Source organism: Parastagonospora nodorum (assembly GCF_000146915.1).
Source record: "Parastagonospora nodorum SN15 chromosome Unknown scaffold_13, whole genome shotgun sequence".
Taxonomy (NCBI): Eukaryota; Fungi; Ascomycota; class Dothideomycetes; order Pleosporales; family Phaeosphaeriaceae; genus Parastagonospora; species Parastagonospora nodorum.
In genome coordinates this window covers 232,940-259,272 of record NW_001884561.1, presented here as the reverse complement: position 1 = coordinate 259,272, position 26,333 = coordinate 232,940, and the positions used below count along the sequence as shown (strand labels likewise).

The following is a 26,333-nucleotide window of genomic DNA, read 5'->3' as shown; positions in this document are numbered from 1 at the left end:
TATACAGGCTACTTCGTCGCTTCTTTTTGTCTGGAAAGGAATTTCGCCGGCGACTGGTGGGGCGCCGTACATTTGCAACAGTGTGCCAATGAGAAGTATCAATGGTGAAGACAATCGAAAATGTCGAAAGTAGATTCGACGCGACCACCCTTCACTTTGCTCCAATGACCAGGTGCCCGGGCCACCCCAAAAGATACAGCGTAGGCAAACACAGCCGCGCGAAGTACTCAAGTCCACCACTCCAACGTCTACCACCCCCTCTCCCTAACCTCCACCTCCCCATATCCCTCACTCCCATCCTTCGGTCCTAAATACAAAATATCGTGTAAACACTGTCTCCACACCTTCCCACCATCGCCATGTTCCTCGCGCCACCAATACTGTACTTTAATCAACAATCCCTCCTCACTCTCATCCCACAAATCCACGCGCATGCCCACCCATCCCTCGTCTTTAGCTTGTGTAGCCAGTTGCTCAGGCGTCTTGTTGATAGCCGCACAACTCTCTTGAGTGCCGAACGTAACGGAGAGAGGAGGGATGGGATGGATGGAGTACAAAAGCTTCGATATCTCCTTACTTCCCTCCTTCGTTGGAGTCGTATCATCTCCAAACGAAAGCATCCCATCGTCCGCGTCTTTCTGATACCGCACAATCATTTCCCTTGTCGTGGCCGCAAAAGTTGGTATGGGCCGGCATATTTGCATGCATGTGGGTGAGAAGAAGAGCCCGGAGTATGTGGGGTCCGGGCGGCTGCGGTATGTATGGAAGAGGAGTTTGATGTGTGCTTCGGTCATGGCTGGTAGGGTGCAGATTGTTTTTGCTTTGAGATTTAGGGAGAGAGAGGGATGTGTATGCGCCAGGTGGCACCGAGGTTCGGCGGAGGAAGGAGGGACGCGAGTGTGAGTCAACCACCAGTGGGTCTAGAAAGAGGGTATTGATATGTTATGCTATGCTGCGGTAAGAAGATTTGCTGATTTGGTATATACAGCGCTGAGATAGGAAAATGTCATCATTGTTTCGGGAGCCATCGGGCCCAAGCACAGATTCGTGGTCGCGTGAAAATGAAGTATTGATCGCGTCATGGCAATTCACCATCCAAACCATTACATGCTCTGCTTTCCCACGAGCTTATTGGGTAGCAGCGCAGTAGTCAATACACACCCAAGACTCACGCCACCAGCCAGATACAAAACCGAATTGATGTCCCTTTCGCCATTCGGCGCCCCGGCATACAAATGATTCGCGATAATCGGGCTCACGATTCCAAAGAGCCTGCCCCAGAAACTCGCAATGCCACAAGCCGTACCCCGAATCGGTGCTGGGAACGCTTCTGGGGTCCAGCCATACAAGACAGCGTTGAACATGGACTGGAAAAAATACTCCATGACGTTGAAGCCGATGTTCGATGCGGCTGAGTTCACAGCACTGAATAGAAAGATGCTGACGCCCATTAGGGCGGATGAAATGACCATAGTCCATTTGCGGCCGACGCTGGGGATGCGATAGGATGCTGCACCGAGAAGAACTGCGATGATGCCTGGGGAGTAGATGTATAGATAGGAGCGGTAAGTGTAGCGGAGCGAAAGATTGAGTGCACCGTTCTTGTATGCTAGAATCTGCGGTAGGAATGAACCTGTTCATAAAGATCAGTACGGCTTACAGAAGAGCATCAGGCGTCGCAACTTACCAGCGACGGTGAAACCCCAATAGTCGAAGATATACGTCAGCCAGACCAAAATGGTGAGGCGAGCCATTTGAAAGTTTGAAAACAATATTTTGAATCGATCGCCCTCTAACTGCAGAGACTCTGACCAGGTGGTCTGGAGTTGCTTCGCCCCACCTCCAAGCATGGGTTTGTTGCTATGAATCGAGTCGTATTCGCGTTCCAGGGCTTCGAGGTGCTCTAAAGTGAGTGTGCAGGCTGTTTTGTTGAACTTCGCAACGTTGTGTAAGACCTCGATGGCCTTTGCGTCATTGCCGCGATATAGCAGGAACTTTGGTGATTCCTGGAAGTTGAAAATGACGAAGCGAAGAAAGAAGACCAGGAGGGTGATTCCACCCAAGGTAAAGAGAAGGTATCGCCAACCCATGTTGCTTTCCTTCGTACAGCAGGCTACTCCGGGGCCTACTCCGTGACACGATGGCAGATGGTCAGGCTCTGAAAAGTTTGGACTGCAGGAGTAATTTGGAATGAAACCGTACGCGATCGCGCTGCAGATGACAACACCGATGGGCTGAAAGATTGACAAGAGGGGGAGCATGTACCGCCTGTTTTGTGGTGTGAACTCAAGAGTTATCGTCGTGTCAATCGGGATGTTACCGCCAACTCCAAATCCAGTGAATGCCGTCAGGACCAGGATAGCATTGTAAGTGCTTGGAGCGCCAATGCAGAGCCCAAAAGCGCTAGCAATGAAGACAGTGAGGTTAAAGGCCCACTGACGACCGATGATATCAACCAAGACTCCCCAGACAAAGGCTCCGGCGGTAAGTCCAGAGGAAAATGCTATCGAAAGATTTCCAGTTTGGTCAACTCCAAAGCCGAGCTCCTGTTGCATGGGCGATAACACAAGTCCAAATGCCTGCGCCCACATCAAGTCGATCATATAGCCAAAACCACATAGCGCCCATAGGTACCACTGGTATCGTCCCATTCCCATTGCGTCGATCTCGCGGTTAATAAGAATGCATTTCTTGTCGTAGAGGGTGCTGCCTTCGTCCGGCAACTCAGAGGCTAAATGGTCCGACCGTTCTGGGGAGGATTGGTCTCCATTTGTGAGCTTCTCATGGTCATGTTGTTCTGCTGCGCTTGCCATATTGCGGGGTCGTCTGTTATCTGTTGAGGAGTACGATAAGCGTGAGGAAGACGCAAATGTATCCTCGGGGTTCAGAAGAGGTTCTGCCTCGTCTGGTTCCATGACGTTGAGAGGCATCTTAAGTAAACTATACGCTCGGACGCCTCAATAGACTACTAGCAGTGTCTGTTGATCGTTGACATCTAGTCGTCTCAAGCGTGGGTAAGTGTGAGCCAAGGCACGCTAGCCTACTACGTCACACACTCTATCGCAAGGCAGCTAAGCTGGCTACTGCATCGGCTAAGCGAAGAAAGGTAAGCACTTGACGATATCAAGGTTCTTGCAAGGGTTGTTGAAGGATCAACATCCGTGGAGAAGATGTGCATGCTCCGCCATACAGGCGTAGGTCGAAGACCGTTGAGATCTATGGAGGACGGAGACTAGCGTGTTGTAGAAGGGCGATCGGGGGACGAAGAGAAACAACGCTCAAGTGCTTTGCAACAGGGACGTCTCCAACCAAAGATGGGATACCCATGTATGAGATCGGAACAAAATGTTCCGCCAGAGAAAAGTGGAAGAGACGGGGAATGCTCGATTCATGGACATAATGGGTGATGGGTAATAGGAAAGTAGTTTGCCGATTGACAATCATCGCGAAAATGAAATCACCCGCGAACTTGCCCGGGTCTATTGCAGTGACCACGTGCAGTGTAGTCGTTCAGCGCATAGTGACTGTGCTGCTGTAATGAAGCTTAGTTACACGTGGTGGAGTTGCGCCTCAGTGTCTGGTGTTAAATCTACGGTGTGTGATGAGCAAGACGCGTTAGGCGTTAGAGTGTTCAGTGCGCGAAAATTCATGAAGCGCATCAAATCCTGTTGGAAACACAATTGATGATGGAAGATGACAAAGTGAGAGTGATGTTCAGGCCGTCGAATGCCAGTCGTGATGGAAGAGGCGTCTCCACATTTACCCTTGCCAAGAGCGGGTCGGCAGAACCAACCGCCGCTCACTGGAACTTTTTTTCTGTAAACTCTAGCAACACAGACATTGCGCCAAAGCAGCGAGAAGCAATTGCAACACCATGGCTCCCCGCAGAAAAAGACAGCGACTTTCAGAGAGTGGCGCAGAAGTCGTCACTGCGACCGCCGACGCCGAGACGCCCTCCACTGCCGCCGCTGCGACACCGAAAGAAGTCGCCCGCAGACAACTTTTCGTTCGCGGCCTGGCGCCTTCAGTCACCACGCAGGACCTTACCGACTTCTTTTCCGAGTCATATCCAATCAAGAATGCGCTCGTTGTTCTCGACAAGGAAACGAAGGAGTCGAAGAAATTCGGGTTCGTTACATTCGCCGATGTCGAAGATGCGCAGAGAGCGAAGGAGGAGATGAAGGGCAAGGAACTGCAGGGCAAGAAGATCGTGATGGACTTTGCCGAGGCGCGACAGCGTGAGGGCGAGCCCAAGGACCCGAAGCTTGCGAACAGGTTCAAAGTGCAGCGCGAACAGGAAATGAAGGATGCGCAGGCTCCCAAGATCATCGTTCGCAACCTGCCGTGGAGCATCAAGACGCCGGAGCAGCTGGGCAAACACTTCCTGAGCTATGGAAAAGTCAACTTCGTCACACTGCCCAAGAAGCCATCGGGCGAACTGCGGGGCTTCGCTTTTGTCGCCCTTCGCGGAAAGAAGCATGCCGAGAGGGCGATACAAGGGCTCAACGGCAAGGAGATCGACGGCCGGACCATCGCGGTGGACTGGGCGGTCGATCGGGATACATGGCAGGGCCTGCAAAAGACCGAGCAGGACGGAGACGATGCAAAGGCAGGCGCCGAGGACGACGACGAGGATATGAGCGACGCCGAGAGCTCTGTGGTCAGCTCGGAAGACGACTCTGACGCCGAAGAGGGCAGCGAGGACAACGAAGATTTAGACGACAGCAACACCGACTACGAGGATGTCGACGACAGCGATGAAGAGGGCGGCGTCCAACTCGACGACGAACGACCGAAGCGAGAGGAGTTCACAGTCTTCGTGCGCAATCTTCCCTTCACCGTCACCGACGAGTCTCTCAAGGAGCACTTTGAACAGTTTGGCGGTGTCCGCTTCGCTCGCGTTGTCCTCGACCGCGAGACAGAGCGGCCAAAGGGCACAGGCTTCGTCAGCTTCTACGGCGAGGAGGACATGATCAATTGCCTCAAGGGTGTCCCCAAGGTCAAGCTCCAAAGTCGTAACGTGGACAAGAAGGACGGCTCGACAATCACAGTCACCCACTCTGTGCTCGAAGACGCGGATGCCGACCCGTCGGGCAGATACACACTTGAGGGCCGCATTCTACAACTCAGTCGCGCAGTCGACAAGAGCGAAGCGACGCGTCTCACAGCAGAAGGCGCTGCATCGCGGTTCAGCAGAGACAAGGACAAGCGTCGCCTCTACCTGCTCTCTGAAGGCACCATCCCATCTAACTCCCCGCTCTACCAACAACTATCCCCCTCGGAGATCAAGATGCGCGAAGAAAGCGCCATGCTCCGCAAAAAGCAGATCCAAGAAAACCCCTCCCTCCACTTATCCCTTACCCGTCTCTCCATCCGCAACATCCCACGCAGCATCACCTCCAAAGATCTCAAACAGCTCGCACGAGCCGCCATCGTCGGCTTCGCTGCTGACGTCAAAGCCGGCAAGCGCAACAAACTCTCCCGTGAAGAAGTCATGCGCGGCGGCCAAGCCATGCTCGTCGCCGAAAAGCAGCGCAAAAAGCGCGGCGTCGGCATCGTCAAGCAAGCCAAAGTCGTCTTCGAGACCCCCGCCGGCTCCAAAGTCGGCGAGGACACGGGTGCCGGCCGATCGCGCGGCTACGGCTTCATAGAGTACTACACGCACCGCAATGCGCTCATGGGCCTGCGCTGGCTCAACGGCCACGCCGTCGACTACAAGATCAAAACCGAGCTGCCCAAGAATAAACAAAAGGCCAAGGAGGCGCTGGAAGACAAGCGCAAGCGCCTGATCGCCGAATTCGCTATTGAAAATGCCAATGTCGTGTCCCGCCGCTCGACGCGCGAGGACCAGGCGAAGGACCCGAAACCGAAGACGGAGAAGGATGCGGGCCGTGGGCAGAAGCGAAAGCGTGGGGACGAGCCGAAGGAGAAGCCTGGGAAGGCGAGTCGCAAGGACAAGGCGGCTGCGAAGCCCCAGGGGGCATCGGGTGCGGATACGAATGAAGCTCCCGCTGGGTCCGAGGACAAGGATAAGTTGGCGCAGCGGACAAGAATCATTGCGCAGAAGAGGATGAAGAGGAAGGCTAAGAGGGCTGGAAAGTGAACCTAGTTAGCTTAGTGGGATTGCATTGAGCGATGGCGTTGGCTGGGCAAAAAGTAGATTCTATCGTCATGTCGTTTTTGTTCAATCTTGCTTTCATATGGCTTGCACGTGTTCGGTATGCCGGCGTCAACGGCTCGGGTGTGGCGGTCGTTTCTCTTGGAACTCGGGCGGGAACTTGTGAGTTGAGAAACGACAAAGTGAGCAAGTCAGTCGGGCTGCGTGCATCCATGCTCGATCAGCGCTGTGGTATCACTCACTCAGTATCACTCACTCAGCCACTTGCTGCAGGCTGCATGTAGAGTGGTTCGATCGTCTCTATTCCGGTGTTTCCTGCACAGTGAGCAAGGGTGGGATTTTCTCTTGTTGGATTCAAGATGTAAAAAGGAGATGGGAGAGGGTAGATGCCCGGTTTTATTTTTTCGTATGATCGTTGTGTTGGGTTGCAGATAAAAAAAAAGCCCAAGTCCTTGTTCCCTTTCACTGTTCGACGTTGAATCTTTTGCTCGTTCTGTGGCGTGGCAAAATTTGTTCCTAGGTATTGTCCGGCCTGATACCCACGGATGACAATAGTGGCAAACAGCTTCTTGTCGTTACTCAAGCGCCATGAGGAAATCTGCCGCAAGTGATTCCATCTTCGCTGCCTGGTGTCCGTAACCGACTTCCACACAGGGCACAGCATCTCAAGCGCAAAGATCAAACTCGGCATATCCCACGCGCCAGCCGGTACTGCATCTCGGGACCGGGACCGGGGTGTGCACTTCCGGATCCTTGGAGCAGATATCTACATGTCGCCGTTGTCTTCAATACGAGTGCCCGTTCTGTGCGACAACTGCTGACAGCCCCACGCTGGGTCTCGAGGCACATGTGAGACCCCGAGTCAGGTCATGTTCTGCCTGAGACGACAGCGAAAATCTTTAGTCGAGAGTAGTCTTGTGCTACTGAAGTCAATGGATGATGTGGGGGGCTGTACCTACGTTCCTTCGGACGGTTACATGCTTGACGCTCAAGATACGAATCGAGAGCTGCAGGTCTGAAGTCCCGGTACCAGTTCTACTTTTCGAGTGGGGTGGGGGAGTCCTGGGCGTGGGTCGCTTTTATCGCAGCCTAGAAGGTTGGTATAGATGAGCAGGCCTTCAAGGGCCATTTTGCTCCCTGCAGTCGCTCAAGGCCTCGATTGACTGAAGTGCTGATGTGCTACCGTACGGCCGTCTAAAATGTCTGCTTCCTTGTCAGAACCATTAAGAGCCACCAAAGATAGAGTCAGGCTTTGGTACGATTGGTATAGACCGCACAGACTGCTCCCTTGCTGCCTTGAATAGTGAACCAGTACACAACGCCGTGTAGCACCCCGTTCTCGCATGTATCTGGCACACAAGACTGCTATGGCTCGACTGGAGGTCGATCTGCAAAGTTGGGCAAGAACTCCTGTGGCACAGGCAGCATGTGTACCTGCCCCCATGGATGATTTCGCACCAAAGGTCGACTGCGTCTACCGTGCACGAAGACCGAATTAAGATCATTGGTGAAGCACTTGTACCGCAAGCGGAAGATACTGTGGAGACACTTGACCTCTGGTAGAATATCATATCATCCGACATGAAGCGAACACCGAGCCGATTTCCCTTACCGTGATGATTCGGTGATTTTGCTGGACTCTCCTCCCGGTAGAGAGGCAGCTTTGGTGTGACATGAGAACCTTCAACCTCGGCTGTACCAGTTTACCCAGGGAAATACTCTTCAGAAGCCTTGATGTTCCGATCTTGCCCAGATCCAGGAAGAGTTTTGCGGAAAATACACTGGACTGTGTGTTTGTATGGTATTACACCATCACTCTGATGTCAATCACGAACACTTCGATTGTAATGGTACGCGGTACAACAGCAACAAGGGTGTTCCAATAGACGACGAAAACCTGCAGAATTTCCAGGGCCGTGATACTGTTCTTTGCGTATTGTGTACCAAGACCGTCCTCGGCTCTATGTCGTATGCTGTAACGTGGTGTTGTCGAGTAGTAATGGGGTACGCCTTGCAAGGGAGCCGGGACGGAGCCGCTGCTGCATCACTTCGACAATGGAAGTGAAAATGCGCGTTGACTGTGAAGTGTTTCGTTGGTTCAGTCCGGGCTGAATCAATATCGTTGTGGATCCAGAATTTTATTGTGGTTGCTTGATAGCTATCATGTAGGTAGCGCTAAAAGGTGTCAGCTATCGCGGGTTGAACCTGATCTTTCCCCTCGCGGCTGCTTCAGAGGTTTTCGCAGCACGTGTCTTTGATCATTATGGTATATTCCCAGAGATACTCCACATTTCGAGGCAGGTCGTCTTTGGTGCGAAGGGCGTGCGATCAATGACCCTGATCCCACAAAAGATACGTCGACTGAGTGATATAGCCGTCACGCTTCCCAGTCTTTGTCAATGCAGCGATACATGGCATCCCAATATGTCCGATCTGCAGCCGCCAACCGGGGATCAGCTTGACTCTCCAGGTTTGTCCAAGGTCTTGATTTCTGTTGTGCTTCACGCATTGGCAATAGTTGCTGCCTGGTCGGGCCCAAGGGCCCCAAATGTTTGCCATAGCAGCAGAAGATCCACTCTGTTGCAGAGATAACCCGCACCAACCCCAGCCAGTTATAGAAAGTGGTACTTTACCTTCGCTGGCCGATAATACCCAGGTTTCACAGTGTGAAAAAAAGGTAATCTAGAGCCTGACTCATGTTCTCCAAGCTAGACTTCACATCCATAAGCAGCAAGACCTTCGAGGTCGAGGAGAAGGCTTAATATCTGCTAAGAGTCCGGATTTTGCATGCTCGAGGATCGATCAAAGGCGCTCATAAACTGAAATCGATGTTCTGACCGCAGCCCTGGTACGCGGTTCACGTCGAGAGTACACCCTATTGAACAAGATTTGTAGCACCTCCAGTATCATCTCGTAAAACGCGATGGTGCTTGTGGCTCTAATGAACTTTTTTTGGACCAGTACGTCTCTGAACCTTGTAGCTTGCTCGGCGCGCAAACCTTGGCGACGTTGTTTGCTCCTTTAGTTTCGATCAAATTCGATGAAGGCGAGTCTTTACGGATGTCGTACCGCTCCCAAGAAAAAAAAGCGGGGATGAGGGAGTGTGCCACTAGTCCTTGGTACGTTTAGCAATCACGGTTGACCACAACAGCTGCAGTCTTTGATATGCAAGATGAAGGCTTTGCAGCACAGACCTAAGGACAGTGCGGTTGCAGAAGAACCGACCGAAAGAGCATGGCAAGCATTTGTCGACACCACATAAAAGGTTGTCAAGACACCTTGACATGATCGTCCCTCAAACATCTCCGAATCTGCACTCAGCTCGCACGCAATCTTCACACAGCGCGTTGCCCAGAACGTCGACCGTTACGTACCGTCTCCTCACTCTCACGCCAGGCTCTGTCATTCATCTCTTCGGTATGCTCCCCACTACGAATAGAGGCACAGAACTGACAATCAAGTTAGCGAAACCGACTGTGAACCGAATCGAGTTCAACGATCATCTCTGAAGAAATGTGTTACTACGAGCAAATCACCTTTGTTGCTTGCGGCCACAAGGAGAAGAGACTGACGCAATACTGCCATTTCGCCCGAAATGACCCTGGTCATCAATGCTTTGGCGCCTGGCGATGGAGTCGCCAGTGGGAGCAGTTCAATACCAAGTGTGGAAGCTGTACACAGGGAGATCAGTTCCCGATGACAACTGGTACCAATCGAGACAGTAGATCATCACACAGCACTACCAGTGGCAGATGAAATGTGTTGATGAGGGGATTCTCGGCATGTAGCGCAACGGGAGACAGGGTGCCCATAGAAAGCAGTCCTTCGGACACACCGATCGTGTCGCTTGCGGAGTGGGTGCGTTTGGTTTGGTTTTCTCGGGTCATCAATTGGTTCATATCAGCACTCAAGTTGTCTTTTCGAACGAAATTGCATTTGGTGTTGGAATACAGCGCCTCGTCATGCACTGGTCGACAGCGGAGCCTGAATGTTAGTTGGGCGGGAAATGTCAATCTGCGAAGGTATTTTAATCAATATCTTGTAAAGGATTTGTTCAATGACTTCACATCATCTTTCAGTGCGTGACCCGTCCTTGTCGATACTTACGCGAACCTATGCTGCTGTGGTGTGCTGGGAAGGTTGAATCCATAGCCCCGCATAGTTCTCGCTGATGATCAAGTGTTGCACCAAGCGTGGAAAGTTTCTTGCACAGTGAGCGACCGTCCACAGGAGATATTGATGTGACGTGGGAGATTTGCTGTAGATTGAGTGATAACGTATCGCTGAGCTGGCCCAGAAGCTCGGAACAGTAGCTACTACAGATTGGCGGCACCTTCCGATTGTAGTCGCCCCACAATATTGTACCGCTTGCTGAAGAAAGTATGCCAGTCGTGCAAGGTCTGTTTCTCCTTATCAGATAGCGTTGAGAAGTCTGATATGCAATCCTCAGGTTTGAGCGACGACAGGCCCAAAGCTTTGTTCGGCTCCTTGCCGGCAAAGACTGAGTAGGCATGATCAGTGTCAGGCCAGATGCAATTTCACTAAACTTTGACGAACCGTGGTAGCCTTTGCCAGGTGCATATGTCTCTTTGCCGCTTACGTCGAAGACGTCTCCCTGATTTGACGTTAGCTGCATGGTCGCTCTCGATGGTCCATCTCAAAAGACCTGCCTTGATCGCTACTAATGTGGGGTAGCCCTCGTTGGTGCCTACTAAGCGTCAGAAACCTGCGGAACGAGTACAAGAAACCAAGTTAGTCATGAAGCGTACCGTCACATTTCGCCAGGTGGTCGCGGTCGATTATGTCATCCTTGGGAGGCTGTAGGGTCACCGGCTCTTTGGGTGCAAACCTCTCCTTCTTTGGCTGTTCGGTCGCGTCTGACATGACTCTGGCAATAATGGTTGATGTGAAGGATGACAATTGCTTCGGGTTGAGACGGGAAGTGGCAACGCTTGCCTCGGTTAGTGGGGCAACTTGCGCCATCGTGCACGTACCACACAAGTCGGCCCATAACTCATCAACACGCTTTGCCACGCATATCTCACGCTTCACTGATTATACAGCGCCTCTATGCGCCAGCACGCGTTGTAGAATCGAAATTGCTTACGACACCGCATCGCCGATGTTCAACCTGTTGTACTACGAATAGCCCTCGAATTGAGTTACAAGTATTTCGAACGACAGTACCAACTCATCCAGGCTGGCTCATTGAATAGTTCCTATATTCCATCTCAGAGATTTATTCTACTACTAACAGCAAATCATGCAACAGGTTTCTTGACCATTAAACCTATCAAGGCCAGGGCTACTTCCGCGGCAGCCAATACTGTGGTCTCTCCTGGATTATCGTAGATGGGTGCAACCTCGACTGCAAGAGAATTAGCATGCCAACCAAACAGCTACTCTAGAACCTGCGCTACTCACCAACATCTGCGCCGACCACTTCCAGACCTTCGAGACCGTCTAGAATTGACAAAAGCTCACGCGTAGACCAGCCACCAACTTCGGCTGTCCCCGTAGCTGGTGCGAACGCTGGATCTAAGACATCGATGTCTACACTGATGTATACCTTGGTGCCAGCCACCCTCTTCTTCAATGTGTCAATAATTCCCTGCACACCGACCCGGTCAATATCTCTAGCTTTGATCATCTCGAACCCACAACGAAGATCATTCCGTAGATCCTTCTTCGGGCGCATGAACGGTGCACGAATACCAGCATGGATCGAGGTGTTGCGAACCAGTCCCTCTTCATGGGCAATGTGGAGAAAGGTGCCATGGTTTACACCTGCGTAGTGCGAGATCCCCCCGCCTGCTACACGTCAGAACTGCTCGCAATGCTTCGACGATGCTACTAACCTAAGACCTCTGGGTCCCATGTGTCTTGGAATTTATTATCAGCAAAGCCTCTCAACACATTGAGTCACCATACCTAAGTGGCTATCGAAGTGGATGACACTGACAGGACCCCAGTGGTCGTGTGTGGACCGTAACGCCGACAGAGTCGTAGTGTGATCCCCACCCAATGTCACAATCCTCGGCACCGTGTAATCGCTCGAGTTAGTGCGCTTTGCGGATACGACCTGTCAAGATATCAGGCACGAAGACGGGGCGAGACCGTGTGTTACAACTTGCCTTGTGGGCCTTGTCCAGTTGTTTCAATGCAGCGGTATTGTCCTTGCGACACATCAGCGACTCGTCCAAAGTAACTTCGCGGGCCAAACCTACTAAGAAAGTCAAAGGAGCATCTCCGCAATCAACGATCCTCGCCCAATCTAATAAAACGTTCTCTTCTACGTTGTGTTAGTTGGCCATGCATAGCTCTCGCTTCGAACACCATTGCACCACACACTGCCGTAGGGGATAACAACGTGCTTCCCACTTGTGCTACAACTGACGAAGCACAATGAGCAAGGGCAGGCCAATGTACTGTATGCTTCAATAGCAGTACAGCATGTGGTGTAAGACCCGGTTGTGCGTGTGCCACCGAAAGCATCTCAATCACAACTCGAAATGTATCCGAAAGGTCGAGCCCCAACGTACCGGTATATATGCTCCATCCAGCTCCCGGTGCAATTCTTCGTGAACCTTGTCGGATGCCGCTTGGACCAAAGCGAGCCCCAGGTCGTCCTGTCACACCCTGACCAAGTTAGTTCTGAGAACCACCTGTATGTCCGATCCAACACCATCAAGCTGACGGTAAGTGTCGCATATAGACTTGCGTGCTACTACATGATACTGAGAGATCATCTCCACACTTGAATGTCTTTGCTAGCGCATTCGGATTCACTCTCATCTACGAATGCACACAAAACAAATGCGGCGGTTACGACTCCCGTATCCCCGCTTCTACATTCTCTTCTCCTGTCTTGCAGCGCACAGCGATGCCCACGCTGCCAATCATTGACTGATACGACGTGTACACCCTGGGGTTGCACCTGATCACATCATACAGGAAGATCTGACGCGTCTGGGGAAAATATACTGACAGTATCAAACGGCGCGCCTAAAACGGCTATGTCGAACTTTTCCACCTCTTCGCCTTCTCCAGCCAAGCAATGCACGTACGGCAGGTTCGCGTAGGTATTCAGTCCAGCAAATTTGGCTTGTGAGATGTCCGGATCATTGTACCCGCTCAGTACAACTTGGTCGGTTGTGTACCCAGACGTGGGTGGGAACACAATTTCGCGTGCATTCGACAAAGCGGCGAAGGTGATGAAGGGCAACAAAGCAGACATTTTAAATACGGTCGACTGAATGAAGGGGAATCTGCGGAACGTCCGGGGATCGAGACTTATGAACTCTTGTATGTTATCGCAATACATCGTTGCTAACGGCCATGACAACCTCGCTAGTGCTGCAATGGGCAAGTACAGCCGATCCGCGTACCCCTCACCATGCATGGCTTGTCGCTCGACTACCATTTCTATGGATGTTTTACAAGGATGCCGTCATCTCCCATTCCAGATAGAAGCTCAGGACGAGACGAAGTCCTTGCCGCTTTCACTACGTTTTCAAAATGCAGTCTGACCGAAATGTTTTGCCGGCAACTGTGCAGCAAGTTTGCGGTCGCGTGCAACATGCCCATATTGTAGAGAGTACAGTGATAGGCAACAACTCAATGGGATGCGAGGTACAGCAGGTCATTGGTGAGATTTGTGATGCAGCCCTGGAGGTCATTGACGAAGTACACTTAGGTATGCTCTCACGGGTTAGCCTTCTTCAGTCTGTGGTAGTAGTATATGCTATTGAAGTAGACACATCGCTGATCATAGCGACACGTTGCGTTTCGTTTCTTGTCATCACAAATTGAATGACAGAGATTCAGTTTTGGAGTTGTGTGCAGTTATTGAATATGCGGCCAGTCGCACGAAAGTTTTCTCTCCGCGACAGACCTGAGGATGCACCCCAGGACTGCGTTACACGCCTGCACAAGCCGACAAGGTGCAATCAGGCCACCGTGCACATTTGAGAACCGTGTCAAGTGGAGTTATCGTGGACATCTTAGGACAGCGGGGAGTTTTCCAGAAGAACGGGGACATAAGGCGCGTGTTGATGGTGTTGGGCGACTAGCGCGCCAAGGCTCGGCTAGTTGTTTCTCCTCTGCCCGCCCACGTTCGCTCGTCGAAATTCGACATCACGACGCCGATTCTTCAATCGACAACCGCTAACCCGCAGCAAATTCCAAGATGAAGTACATGTACGTCTTTCCACGATGGCGATGAGTTGGTCGCCGCTTCCCTCGAATTACACGCACGAAACACGCAACGCATCCACGATCAAACTTCCGACAGCTCGCATCGCAACACAATTAGAGACTTGGATGGACATGGGCTGACAATGGGAACAGCCACTCCGAGGAATTGCTCGACATCCCCGAGGGGGTCAAGGTCGCCATCAAGACCAGGAATGTCGTCGTTGAGGGTCAGTGGACAACTGCGCAAATGTCCGGATGATTGTGTGGCTAACTTTTTGCAGGTCCCCGCGTAAGGCGCACTTCGCACAGTCCGGACGCACAATTGCTCACAATTCGCAGGGCAAGCTCTCAAAGTCGCTCGGCCACTTGGCGGTCAGCTTCACTCACGTATGTTGAATTCCAGATTGCGCCTTGGATATCATAAACTAAGACCGCAACAGCCCAAGAAGAACGTCATCAAGATCGAGCTTCACCACGGCTCCCGCAAGAGCGTCGCCACTCTCCGCACTGTCCGCACTCTCATCGTACGTCGCAATCGCTGGACGAGCCGGAATGTTGGCAGCATTGGGCAAGGACTGACATGGTGCAGAACAACTTGATCATCGGTGTCACCAAGGGCTACAAGTACAAGTGAGTTGAGCCGCAAGGAACATTCCTCGGGAAATATGTGGCTAATATTGATATAGGATGCGTTACGTCTATGCCCAGTACGTCTACCATGCGCGAATCCCAGCGACCGTTTACCCTCCCGGGTCCGCGATATCTCCCGACCTACCACTAACATCGTTTCTAGTTTCCCCATCAACGTCAACATCGAGAAGAACAAGGAGACCGACCAGTTTGAGGTTGAGATCAGGAACTTCGTCGGCGAGAAGCTCGTACGAAGGGTCACCATGAGGCCCGGTGTCGATGTCGAGGCATCAAAGAACACCAAGGATGAGCTGCAGCTCACCGGAAACGTACGCATTTTTCAACCTGGATGGGAAATCAGGACTAACGTGTATCCAGTCCCTCGAGGATGTTTCCCAGAGCGCCGCCGACATCCAGCAAATCTGCAAGGTCCGCAACAAGGATATCCGAAAGTTCTTGGACGGTCTGTACGTGTCGGAGCGGGGCAACATTGAGGCATAAGCGTGTCGCGGGTTATGGGTTTCTTTCACGGCATATGAGCACATGAGCTTCTCTGCATCACGGACTGCGGTTGGCGCCCTGGGGTTCAGCTCAAAAAGGATGTTTGATAACAATACCACCACTACCGGATGGACCAAACTGCGCGCGCCAGCTGTGATGACATGACTCACTACATAGCACGAACTTTATGATAATTCTCAGCAACCGCCCTGAGCAAATTGCATCAACCAACTGGGACCAAAATCCGTCTTAAAAATTGATATTCATGAGATCTTGCTAATCAAGCGCAGTTGACCGAGAATCTGTCGATTTGTCCGAACATTCTACCTGGCAAAGGGGATTCTTTCATTGCTTTTCGTTAACCGACAAAAGTCGTCTAACTAGTCTCTACCATGGCGTCCTGAACCACGACAAGCTACGGCGTAACCCCTACGCACCGCGCCATGTCAAGCCTTTGTCGCGACGCTTTGCAGCCAGCCCATACCACACCACCCCAACTATCAGTGTACCATCCCCAACATCTTCTGAGCGCAGAGCACCTTTCACATAATACTTCTGCTGCATGAGGCGTTGCTCCCATATGAGCATGATTTGGTACTGCGCAACATTACCCCGTACGTCCGTCAGACGGAACTCCATCAAAGGCATATAATCGATGAGGCACAGCACATCCACGAAGTCGACGCGTTCCAATTTAATATGTATCGAGTCCGTCAGCTTCGTCATTGGCTTGATGAATGTCGTGCCTGTGATGAGCGCGGAGAGATGATTGTTGTAGACAAGGGCCCACTGGGCTTGGAATTCAGCGTTGATGTGCAGCTTGATAGGCAGAAGCCGGCGTAGCACGTGAGATCCGGGGCGGTGGGGAGATGGAAGCTTTCTGGCCCTGCGCCGGGCGGCGCTGGGATTTGAAGGCGCGGGTGTTTTCCGGGTATCACTGGTTTGGTGGTTGAGGCGATGATGGAGTCGTAGACGTGGAGACGGAGCTCGGTCGGCAAATTGAGGAAGGTTGGCATGGCGATGGGTTGAACAACTAAGTAACGATAGATTCGTGCGGTTGAGAGGAGGTGTGGTCGATATCGAGGGCAGTGTTGAGGCACTGGGTTTATATTAGAAGGGAGGCTTGCGAAGAATAGCATACTTCCATGGTCTCCACCATGTAGCTGCCGCTCCGAGCCCAGATACCCTCAATATATCATTTGGTAGCTTGAATATATGCCTAGACTCCTTTCGCCGCGCCATCTGAGGGACTCTGTTCGATTCGCTTCTTCCACACACCAGGTGGTTGAGGTGATGGTGTTGTAGTAGACTTGGATATGAAGTTTATCGGGAAGATCGAGGAACATTTTGTATTGATGCCTGTTGTCACTTTTATCAAGTCTTAGACTGAAAATTATTGACCAAAGGAAAAAAAAAGAAAATGGCAAAGGTTGAGGTAGCGTGCGTACCATATCCACCAATTTATCAATTTGATGTATCCTTATTATTGAGTCGATAAAGCCACTTGTAGCATCTTTCCTATTCGATGCTCGTGCAAAGATCCTACAACCGTCATCCGAGGGACCCCCACAACTCCTCAATCTGCGCACTTCCTCCTTCGATCATCCCTCACACCTTGATGCCACAAACTCGGACATGTCGCTTTCTAGAGCGACTGCCTTGATAAACACAGGACTCGGATCGCAGATCGCGCTGACGGGCAGCAAGGTGAAGATGGATGAATGAGACTCGTCGACTAGCGCGGATGGGAAGGAGTTCTGTGTTTCAAACCTTGATGGTTCAAATTCGGACTTTAGTTGTGTATCATAGAAAAGGAGGGTATGATAAGGACGTAGGCCGTGAGAGGACGAGGCTCAGGGGAGTGAGGATTCGGGTTGGGTCATTGTGTTGGCGGTGATGATGGCGCGGAAGATTTGGAAACGGAGTGAGGCGGGGTGGGATAGGAGAGTGCTGGGTTGGGGTGGGGATGCAGTCATGTTGGATACGCCTTAAGCAGTGCCCGTGTCGGCACTTCCCGTTCGTCATGTTCACGCGTACTGAGCGCTCAAATCCGGAGTACCTGGATACCGTATTCAAGCTGCCATCTTTACTTTACAGACATGTAGAAGGTGAAGATGAAATGCAGGTAGGCGCAAGCAATGCCAGCGATAGCATAGCTTACGCTTGGAAGGGACTTGCCGATAGGGGACGGGCAAGCAGTCAAATGTGGAGAGGCTTGCATTAGTCCGGTATGTGTGATTCCAGAGACATGGATGATGGTTGGTACGAATGAGCGAGAGATGGTGCCATTGTCACGCATTCGAGTCGTGTCGGATCAAGCAGAGACTATGAAAGCTGGAGAGAGGAGAGCACGGTAGATAACTCGAAAGAATGAACATAAGAGTTGCGAATTCTAATCTTCGGGTTATTCATGTGAGAAACTCAAAACAGTTGCCATGAAAGTGTGTCGTAGAACCGACGATGTGCAGGTACTGGTGCTGGCATGACTTATATCCGCACCACCTTATGGCACGCGTCATCACCCTTGTTTTTTCCAGCAGTATGAATCAATATAAACGTCCCAGCTGTGTGCGCAGAAGGCTCCTTGACCGTGTACTGGTCGCTCATATGTCCAGGTGATGTGCCTTGCTCATCGAAGAGAGTATTCATCGTGTAAGCGCTTTGATGTGAGCATGTAAAATGATTCGAAGTACGTACACTAGGACTTGTGCACAGAACAAAGAACAGTTGAGAAAGAGAGACACATTTGTGGTGGCGTGCAGCTGCGAAGAGATGACATGGAAAGATGTTGTGACTATGTGAGCGGAACTTGCCGTCGTCGCTCCTGCTATTGCCAGTTTCACTAAGACCGCGCTTTCAACGACGCGTCGACACCCACCCGATTCTGATTTTCCAATTATGACCAGTCAACATTATAAACCTTCATACGTACATCTTCCCCGCGGACAGCTTCGCAACAGCAGCAATAATGGATGACGCACGCTTGGCGCGGCATAACGTGCCTACACCCCGCATCACCCACCGGCAATGTCGAGCTATCGCCGCAAAATCCGCGTTGAACAGCGATTCACCCGTCGCTGCTTCCTAATTGGGACCATGACGAGCTGTAGCTGCAGCTATAAGAGGATGGAGTGTCTTCAGAGGCGCATTGCTCAGTCAAAAGTCTCCTCACCTTGACCTCCACCCTACATCGACAGATACGCAATCATGCCAGACAAGCTAGACGTCGAGGGCCTCCTCAAGGAGTCGAAAGCCGAATACAGGCGCTTGGGAAATAGCGGCCTCAAGGTTTCGGTGCCCATTCTGGGTGCCATGAGCATTGGCTCGTCGAAGTGGCAGCCGTGGGTCATTGAGGAAGAAGAGTCGCTACCGTTGCTGAAGGCTGCATACGACCGTGGTCTGACAACTTGGGACACTGGTACGTCTCTGGAGAATGGGACTCGATTGCCCCAGTCGCTAATGTATGCACCACAGCCAATGTCTACTCCAACGGAGTCTCGGAAGAGATCATTGGCAAGGCGATCAAGAAGTACGAACTACCCCGCCACAAGCTCGTCATCCTCACCAAGTGCTACGGATACACGGGCGAAGACCCAGGTCTGCGAACCATCCAGTATGGCACGGAGCTTCCACAACTCCGAGACTACACCAACCAAGGCGGCCTGTCGCGTCAGGCCATCTTCAACCAGGTCAATGCCTCCCTGAAGCGTCTCGACACCGACTACATCGATCTCCTCCAAATCCACCGATTCGACCACAACACACCTATCGAGGAGACAATGGAGGCGCTGCATGACCTGGTCAAGAGCGGCAAGGTGCACTACATTGGTGCCAGCTCCATGTGGGCCGTGCAGTTTGCGCGGATGCAATTCGCTGCTGAGAAGAACGGCTGGACCAAGTTCATCAGCATGCAGAACCACTACAACCCTGCTTTACCGCGAGGAAGAGCGTGAGATGAACAGGTTCTGCAACGACACTGGTGTTGGTCTCATTCCGGTATGTTACCAGACACGTCCTATTCTCTTGAGTTACTGACAGCTTCTAGTGGGCACCCCTCTGCCGTGGACATCTCGCCCGCCCCTCCTCCGCTTTCGGCAGCACCACGCGCTCAGAAGGCGAAGAAAAGGCCAATGCGCTGCAGACCGGCCGCCAGAACAATGACAAGCAGATCATCGAGCGCGTGGAGGAGCTTGCGAAGAAGCATGACTGGAAGATGAGCCATGTCGCGCTCGCGTGGATCAATAAGCGCGTCTCGAGCCCCATTATTGGCTTCTCGAGCGTGGCGCGTATGGACGAGGCGCTTGATGCACGAGGCAAGGAGCTGACAGAGGAGGAGGAGAAGTACCTCGAGGAGCTGTATGTTCCTGTCAGCATTGTAGGTCACTCGTAGTGGAAACATAGCACACCAGAGAGTAGCATGGATGGAACAAACGAAGTCTGTTCAATTGAAGTGTCACAAATCAGAGTGCACCACTATAACCAGATGCTTGAATTGTAATTTACCTTCGGATCATGTTAAGCTCCGCGCTGGAATGAGTGGGATGCGCATCTCACCTGATCGCGGTGACGTAACCCGAGTCGCGTGAGCTCACGTTACCATCGTCCCAGAGCTGCCTTCGCGAACAACAACATGAAATTGAGGCTCAGACTGATCTAGGTAGCTATCCGGAGGCTCAATTCCAGCCAGTTTAGCTTTGCCATCTTGATGTTCCCGCTCATTGCCCATTGTTCCCCTCATTCCAGGAGCGTCTTGATAGCTCCTTCCCCGCACTGCACCCCAGACGCTCGGGCCCATGAGTTCACGGACACCCGTTTCATTGGATTGGATGACCATGGTGTGCTGATCAAGTGACATGTGCGAAACCCCTCATAAACCGCGCCCTCCCTTGCTTCTCCTCCTCTTCACACTCAACTGTGCCTTGCAATCTCTCGTACCTTACCCTCATACTCAACCATCAAGCATTCAGCTTCTCGAAGCTCTTCCATTGATCCAACCCCTTCACAATCGCAACCATGACAGACACACTCTCCAAGGTCGATTCGGCCAATGACAACTTCGTCAAGGCTACGGCTGAGGAGGTCAAGAAGGGCCACCGCAGAGCTTCTTCCATGGCCGCTGATGTCTATGCCATCGAGGATCTTGGTCAGTGCGACGATACGACCCCAAGTGAGGGGTTGGAGGGGCAGGTGGGGCTGACTGAACAACAGAGAAGGAGAAGAAAGAAATCCAAATCTCAATTGAGACACAGAAGCTCGGATGGTATGTGGAAGCTCCTCACCTTGATGTCTACTTCCGCAACATCCGGGGCGTTCGGTTGTCGCGGCAAGCTGTACAAGAAGAGCTATTCTGACTGGCATCCACAGGAAGCTCAACGAGTCATCAAGCAAGGTCGAGGACCCAGCAGTCTTGAAGCTGCCATTGTGCTTGCCCAAGCTGAAGAAGATCACCCTGCACTTCCCGCTCGGCCTGGAGGTCACCGCACGGAACATGAAGGGCGTCACCATCAAGGACGCATTAGACGCCATCCACAAGCAATTCAAGAAGCGCGTATGTGTTCCTTCTCTTTTCAGTATCCGAGCCGCATCTTCCGATGCCTCACAATCACATGCACCCACCAGTCTCCGATGCATCACTTCTAGCAGCTTGCTAACTTCACCCTAGGCAGATGACGAGATCGAGAAGCCATATCTCGCTGGCTTCGAGTGGGACCCAGAAGAGTGCTACACCCGCTTTGTCGTCCATCAGTCTAACACGCCAACCTCGTCCATGTCGGGCGGCGGCGGCTCCGGCGGCAAGAAGAAGAAGAACAAGAACACCATCCCCGAGGAGGGTTCCTAGGTGAACGACTCGCCCCCTTCCCTGCTATCGACTTCACACACGGCCCCGATCGTATCCAGGCTTCGGCATCGGTATGGCGGGTTTGGCATGCAATCGGGTACTGGCATCTACAACATCGAAACGGGAAGAGCGAGCGCACTCGCTGCGGACGGAATAGCTGGTGATTGCTTCGCTTCGGCGGGCGAACACACGGCAACGATCGTTGGGCGGTGCATGTTCATTGGAGGACTACTCGCAGGTTACGTGCTGGTGGAACTGGCTGTACCTGTTTATGTACGTTAAAGGCATCTCTATCGGGTCGCTGGATAGCGCTCGACGTAACGAGAAGACCAGAATATCGTGAATGCGTTCGTCAGTGTTGCTGTGATGTCGTGGAAGACTTTGGCGCGGGTAGGGATTGAAGACCCACTGCGGGCGGCTTTTGCACACGAACCGCCTTAAGCGAAGGGGCACACTGGCATTACGACCTTTATCTTGCAGGTGTGATATTAAATCGTGATTTGTTTATTATCGCGTCAAGGTGCACACTCTCTGATTGAATGCGTCCTGTCCGAGCTGAGATGGAAGGCCTCCAGAGCCTATCGACGCCCCTGGAGGTGCCATGAGGGGCGGCATGCATGACCGTGGTCGCAGGTGCAGCTGTCTCACTACACTTCTAGCACGTCTCCACCACTGCACGTCTTCCTACCTTTCATGTCTTTGTACCCTCAATCCTTGCTATATTCTTTACTTTTTGTGCATGCCCAACATGGAGACGTCTGCGCTCTTTCCCGGCTGAGGCCATGATCCTCGATTTGTCACACCTCCCCGCATACCCAACTACATGAACTCGGATGGTCGAGCGCATGCCGTTAAAGCTCTTACTAAGCATTTTCACATTGCTACTCTACGCTGCCTGCCTCGGGTGCCCAGCAAAGAAATCCTGAAGGATGTTCTCCAACCTGCAGATACGCCCGGCCAAGTCGCCTCGGCGAAAAACCAGCATGGCCACACGAGCAGGAGTCAACAAACGACGCATCTCCCAAGTCATGACCAACGTCAACGACATACCTTCCCTAAGTTTCATGGAAGATCTATTTGGTGAAGAATTCCCAGAGGCATTCGGCACTGGCGAGATGAAGAAACGCAAGACCATTCTGGATCTGCCGGCTGAGCTATTGGCCATCATCTGCGAAGAGCTTTCGAGGCCAGACATCAAGAGACTACGACTGGCGAACACGTATATGGCCAGGAATGTGGATCTTCGCATCGATCGCGTCTTCATCTCGCCCAATCGTGCGAACTTGCAATGTCTGCGGAAGATTATGGACCATCCTCGGTACAGGTTGGATGTTTTGGAGGTAGTCTGGGACGATGCGCAACTAGACGAGTATCCGGATTTGGAAAGTTTCTGTAAAGCTATTGAGGCAGACGAAAAGGATCAGCGGAGAGAGACGGAGAAGATGCTGAAAGAGCTCATACTATTCAATTGCGAAGACCGGGGACAGTACATGGCGCATGAGCACGATGGCTATTTTGACGAAGACGGGAAACTCACAGAAATGGCAAGTGAGATATTACTGCGGTATGATAATCAATCAGCGAGGCATGTCATTGGGCGACATGCGGGGGCCGTGAGCGTTGATGAGAGTTATGAAAGATATCAAGAGCTGTATGAAGAAGAGCAGGAAGCCATGGAGCGAGGGTACGATGCAGCAGCACTTCGACACGTACTGGAAAGCTGTCCAAAATTGGAGAGGATTGTGTTGACGAGTGAGGTCTGGAGACCATGGCATCTCCAACCCGTGTACCACACACCCTTCCATCGTTCACTACCACCCGGCTTCCGCAAACCATCCGTATGGCCATGGCTTGGCTACAGGCCACATAGCACATCATCTCAGACTGCCCATCGAAACGACACCATGTCGCGTAAAATCCAAGACCCCAAAGCGTCTCTCCCCCACGAGTTCCGCGGTTACAGCACTATTATCTCCTCCCTACTCACCGCCCCCAACCCAACCATATCCGACTTCATCATCTACACTGGTCACGAAGCTATCGGCATAAGCCACCAGCTCTTCGCTGCCCCCAACCTCGACCTCACAAACACCATGCTGATGGCCCGCTCCATCCCCCTGAAGCGCCTCCAACTCACCCTCAACTCCCACGGCTCCCACCTCGAACGCAACAACACTGCGCACTACCTGCGCTCCCCGCACCTCCACGCCTTTCTGTCCGCCCTCACACATCTCGAGCATCTAGACCTCGCGCCCAACTGCTCCACCCGCCGCTCAGACGTTCCCGATGTCATAGACACCGTGTTCGGCCCGGGCATCAGCATCCCCGCCGCGCTGTTGCCGCGCCTGAAAACCTTCGCACTCCGCAACGCGCTCCTATCCGCCTCCTCGCTCCTCTCCCTACTCACTCCGCAAACTTCCTCCCAGCACATCACACTCGACAACATCCGCTTCTCCGACGGCGCGTTTCCCGACTTTGCGCGCAGTTTGTGGATGCATTATGATCGGCACGTCGATGTTAGCAGGCCGGTGTACGAGCTTGTTGTGTGTGAGCGCTGGGGGAGGAAGACGAGGCTGTGCGAGGAGTTTTGCGCGTGGCTGTATGCTGGGGAGATTGGGGATGAGAGCGTGTTTGGCGAGGGCGTGGGGTGGGTCATGGATGATCGGGATGAGAGGGTGTGTGTGGGGAAGGGGGAGTGGGTGAGGAGGATGGGGTGGGTGGGGTAGAGATTGAAGGTTTCGTGGGGTGTTTGAGCGGTGAGCATCGAGGGTATGGAGACAGGAGGACTTCTTATGTTTCGTTGTGAAAGATGGGGGTAGCTGAAGTCCGACACGCAGCACTCATGCATCAGCATTTCCCGACAATTTTCGTGCACTTTGTCATGTTCTGCTACATCTAAACCCACACACTACTTCCGCGATATCCAGACTGTAGCATTCGTGCAACTACCGCCTACGGGACGGTGATCCAACATCAGAACCTCTTATGTTTTGCCACGCGCCCCATATACTACCCTTCCTCGACGACTTGCACATCATAGCTGAATGCATAAGATCTGTCTTCCTAGCCCACGCGAATGCGCGGGGTTCTGTGTATGTTTGTAGAAGGGATATAAGTAGGATGAAGGCGTCATTACGGCATATCAGCATTGCTTGCGAAGGCTTAGAAATCACGTATACATTGTTAGCGCGCACTGAGCTATACGTTAAGTCGGGGTGGTGTTTCTGCATCGGCCTTGATACAAGTGCCCATTGACTGTAGATGTACGCGGTTGTATATGCGTACAGAGAAAGTGTGTGCGTGGGCAAAAGCTATCTTCAGAGCGTAGTTACGATACGTAGAAATTATACATCCATTGTAAGCGCGCAATGAGCTGCATATGCAGTTCTGAATCGACTCTCTGTTCGGTATCATGATGCGTGTTAGTATACAGCATCGAAGTAGCTTTGAAGCATAGTTCTGATAGCCGAGAAAAACATAAGCATCATCAACGCGCTGTGGAGTACATGGAGGTTGCAGGCAGTATTCAGGATCGGCCCCTTGTTTGGTGTCAGGTTGGTATGGCGTTTAGTTTTGTAAAGGGACTGAGCAGGGGCGTCGTGTCGAGTTCATGGACAATGCTTCGGGATGTCTCTACCGCATTGCGCGAGCGTGCCATCCTGTGGCTATTATCCTGGATGTCGATGTCGCTGGAGGATCTGCATCTGGAATTGTGCGCGCATTTACATTGCTCCGTAGCGCTTCGCAAGCAACGAGCTGTATCTCAGTGGCGTTGAGCACTGGGCTGCTGAGCTCCGAGACAGAGAGACCTACCGGCTAATGATTATTCAGATAGAAGCTACAAATCGCTGGAGTGGTATTGAATAGGGAATATCAAAGATAAGATAGAATGATTCTCATAGAGTGCGGTCATGCATGTGGATTCGAAGGCCTACGGAACGAGACTTCAACTGTGCAAGAGAGAATTTTTTCTGAGGTTAGAACAGTGTTCCTGGATCTCTTCGACTGTAATGCAATGTAGAATCGCAACGTACGAGATAATTGTATGATTGAGGCTACCACAAACATGCTCGCGCCGACCATCTAATGCAGACGTACCATTCTCCGCGACCAAGTATTACTTCTCGCATTTTGCGATATCTTCTAGACCTTCTGCTGGCTGTGCGTCTTTCAGAACATGTATTGGGTAACAATACTGCGCTACTGATATTCGACATACTTGAACATAACTAATCTTACGACTGGAATCATGTTGACGTGCCTCTACAATTGTCTCGATGTAATGTTCGACTACCTAGAAGTCTTGGCCCGTTTTTTAATGCAAAAGTGTAACGTACTAATTCAGCGACACGACAGACGAACGCGACTTCTCATCACTTACAACGCTCTTGCATAAGTTCTCGAGCTATGCTGCAGCTTCCGTGTTCTCAGCGATAGTCGTGATCTCTGAAATGCCACTCGTCTGGTGATTTGCATAGCTATATGTCATGAAAAAGGAATTCGTTCATGCGAATGAGGTGCTTTTCTGTCGGTATTTGCTACTATCGTCGCAATGTTCGCATTGCCAGGTTTGAAAAACAATATGGGGCAGTTGATTTGAGAGCTGGAAGAATGCCAGAGCGGTCGTGATAGACATATGGTCTCTTCAAGCGGCATATTTGAATGGGCTCAGAGAAAGTTCAAGCCATTTAAGCTCAAGGGACTGGCAACGACCGTCTTGTGTGACTTCGCGTAGTATGCAGTCACCATATCATCCGCCCCTCGATAGGCGTGGAAGAGTTCGCAATTCTCCTCTCTCCTTCTTGATAGACTCGTGGTTTTTACTGGCAGTGAATCGCTCGAGCAGCTACTGAACTTGTGTAGACATGTGTCTTGTTCAGCTGGAGTGCAATGCTAAAGTGGGACTCTGCTGCAGTCAGCTTCCATCAGATATCCAGATGGTTGGCCAGCCGGATCCGATCTGTTTTGGGTCTTCTAGAACTTCTGGTCATTACCTCATCTGGGCAGCATCACCAATGGCAGTCATAGGCGTATACACTACAGTGTGCT

At 51.9% G+C, this 26,333-nt stretch overlaps 13 protein-coding genes across 13 annotated transcripts; 8 read left to right on the top strand and 5 right to left on the bottom strand.

Moving 5' to 3' along the window:
* Positions 1-1,103: 1,103 nt before the first annotated feature.
* On the bottom strand, positions 1,104-2,813 carry SNOG_08591 (hypothetical protein; the record flags this gene model as incomplete). The annotated part of the gene is made up of 2 exons (XM_001798848.1): positions 1,104-1,633; positions 1,688-2,813. The coding sequence occupies 2 exons, from the start codon at positions 2,811-2,813 to the stop codon at positions 1,104-1,106; spliced, it is 1,656 nt and encodes a 551-aa protein (XP_001798900.1).
* Positions 2,814-3,874: 1,061 nt separating this feature from the next.
* Positions 3,875-6,103, top strand: SNOG_08590 (hypothetical protein; the record flags this gene model as incomplete). The annotated part of the gene is made up of 1 exon (XM_001798847.1): positions 3,875-6,103. One exon carries the CDS (start codon positions 3,875-3,877, stop codon positions 6,101-6,103), a length of 2,229 nt encoding a protein of 742 aa, XP_001798899.1.
* A 1,214-nt stretch (positions 6,104-7,317) lies between these two features.
* Positions 7,318-7,617, top strand: SNOG_08589 (hypothetical protein; the record flags this gene model as incomplete). The annotated part of the gene is made up of 2 exons (XM_001798846.1): positions 7,318-7,373; positions 7,431-7,617. The coding sequence occupies 2 exons, from the start codon at positions 7,318-7,320 to the stop codon at positions 7,615-7,617; spliced, it is 243 nt and encodes an 80-aa protein (XP_001798898.1).
* A 925-nt stretch (positions 7,618-8,542) lies between these two features.
* SNOG_08588 (hypothetical protein) lies at positions 8,543-8,880 on the top strand (the record flags this gene model as incomplete). Its single annotated transcript, XM_001798845.1, has 3 exons — positions 8,543-8,588; positions 8,731-8,795; positions 8,827-8,880. The coding sequence occupies 3 exons, from the start codon at positions 8,543-8,545 to the stop codon at positions 8,878-8,880; spliced, it is 165 nt and encodes a 54-aa protein (XP_001798897.1).
* Positions 8,881-10,325: 1,445 nt separating this feature from the next.
* Positions 10,326-11,101, bottom strand: SNOG_08587 (hypothetical protein; the record flags this gene model as incomplete). Its single annotated transcript, XM_001798844.1, has 4 exons — positions 10,326-10,619; positions 10,676-10,729; positions 10,785-10,826; positions 10,888-11,101. The coding sequence occupies 4 exons, from the start codon at positions 11,099-11,101 to the stop codon at positions 10,435-10,437; spliced, it is 495 nt and encodes a 164-aa protein (XP_001798896.1). The 3' UTR covers positions 10,326-10,434.
* A 278-nt stretch (positions 11,102-11,379) lies between these two features.
* SNOG_08586 (hypothetical protein) lies at positions 11,380-11,896 on the bottom strand (the record flags this gene model as incomplete). The annotated part of the gene is made up of 3 exons (XM_001798843.1): positions 11,380-11,486; positions 11,543-11,708; positions 11,780-11,896. The coding sequence occupies 3 exons, from the start codon at positions 11,894-11,896 to the stop codon at positions 11,380-11,382; spliced, it is 390 nt and encodes a 129-aa protein (XP_001798895.1).
* A 734-nt stretch (positions 11,897-12,630) lies between these two features.
* On the top strand, positions 12,631-13,028 carry SNOG_08585 (hypothetical protein; the record flags this gene model as incomplete). Its single annotated transcript, XM_001798842.1, has 2 exons — positions 12,631-12,816; positions 12,861-13,028. The coding sequence occupies 2 exons, from the start codon at positions 12,631-12,633 to the stop codon at positions 13,026-13,028; spliced, it is 354 nt and encodes a 117-aa protein (XP_001798894.1).
* Positions 13,029-14,265: 1,237 nt separating this feature from the next.
* Positions 14,266-15,677, top strand: SNOG_08584 (hypothetical protein). Its single transcript, XM_001798841.1, has 8 exons — positions 14,266-14,317; positions 14,468-14,541; positions 14,648-14,701; positions 14,755-14,838; positions 14,904-14,944; positions 15,001-15,021; positions 15,108-15,273; positions 15,323-15,677. The coding sequence occupies exons 2-8, from the start codon at positions 14,527-14,529 to the stop codon at positions 15,443-15,445; spliced, it is 504 nt and encodes a 167-aa protein (XP_001798893.1). The 5' UTR covers positions 14,266-14,317; positions 14,468-14,526; the 3' UTR covers positions 15,446-15,677.
* Positions 15,678-15,874: 197 nt separating this feature from the next.
* SNOG_08583 (hypothetical protein) lies at positions 15,875-16,791 on the bottom strand (the record flags this gene model as incomplete). The annotated part of the gene is made up of 3 exons (XM_001798840.1): positions 15,875-16,264; positions 16,587-16,608; positions 16,724-16,791. 3 exons carry the CDS (start codon positions 16,789-16,791, stop codon positions 15,875-15,877), a joined length of 480 nt encoding a protein of 159 aa, XP_001798892.1.
* A 1,732-nt stretch (positions 16,792-18,523) lies between these two features.
* SNOG_08582 (hypothetical protein) lies at positions 18,524-19,908 on the top strand. Its single transcript, XM_001798839.1, has 3 exons — positions 18,524-18,863; positions 18,920-19,441; positions 19,491-19,908. Exons 1-2 carry the CDS (start codon positions 18,653-18,655, stop codon positions 19,396-19,398), a joined length of 690 nt encoding a protein of 229 aa, XP_001798891.1. The 5' UTR covers positions 18,524-18,652; the 3' UTR covers positions 19,399-19,441; positions 19,491-19,908.
* Positions 19,909-20,376: 468 nt separating this feature from the next.
* Positions 20,377-21,625, top strand: SNOG_08581 (hypothetical protein). The gene is made up of 4 exons (XM_001798838.1): positions 20,377-20,588; positions 20,654-20,705; positions 20,810-20,993; positions 21,108-21,625. The coding sequence occupies exons 1-4, from the start codon at positions 20,459-20,461 to the stop codon at positions 21,282-21,284; spliced, it is 543 nt and encodes a 180-aa protein (XP_001798890.1). The 5' UTR covers positions 20,377-20,458; the 3' UTR covers positions 21,285-21,625.
* A 642-nt stretch (positions 21,626-22,267) lies between these two features.
* On the top strand, positions 22,268-24,010 carry SNOG_08580 (hypothetical protein; the record flags this gene model as incomplete). Its single annotated transcript, XM_001798837.1, has 1 exon — positions 22,268-24,010. One exon carries the CDS (start codon positions 22,268-22,270, stop codon positions 24,008-24,010), a length of 1,743 nt encoding a protein of 580 aa, XP_001798889.1.
* A 1,679-nt stretch (positions 24,011-25,689) lies between these two features.
* Positions 25,690-25,940, bottom strand: SNOG_08579 (hypothetical protein; the record flags this gene model as incomplete). Its single annotated transcript, XM_001798836.1, has 2 exons — positions 25,690-25,746; positions 25,827-25,940. The coding sequence occupies 2 exons, from the start codon at positions 25,938-25,940 to the stop codon at positions 25,690-25,692; spliced, it is 171 nt and encodes a 56-aa protein (XP_001798888.1).
* Between the last annotated feature and the right edge of the window lie 393 nt (positions 25,941-26,333).

Coding starts and splice junctions, on each gene's coding strand:
- SNOG_08584 (XM_001798841.1), top strand. Junction 14,839..14,903: donor GCACTGTCCGCACTCTCATC/GTACGTCGCAAT, acceptor GACATGGTGCAG/AACAACTTGATCATCGGTGT. Junction 14,945..15,000: donor ACCAAGGGCTACAAGTACAA/GTGAGTTGAGCC, acceptor ATATTGATATAG/GATGCGTTACGTCTATGCCC.
- SNOG_08582 (XM_001798839.1), top strand. CDS start 18,653: ATGCCAGACAAGCTAGACGTCGAGGGCCTCCTCAAGGAGTCGAAAGCC. Junction 18,864..18,919: donor TCTGACAACTTGGGACACTG/GTACGTCTCTGG, acceptor TATGCACCACAG/CCAATGTCTACTCCAACGGA.
- SNOG_08581 (XM_001798838.1), top strand. CDS start 20,459: ATGACAGACACACTCTCCAAGGTCGATTCGGCCAATGACAACTTCGTC. Junction 20,589..20,653: donor CTATGCCATCGAGGATCTTG/GTCAGTGCGACG, acceptor ACTGAACAACAG/AGAAGGAGAAGAAAGAAATC. Junction 20,706..20,809: donor GAGACACAGAAGCTCGGATG/GTATGTGGAAGC, acceptor TGGCATCCACAG/GAAGCTCAACGAGTCATCAA.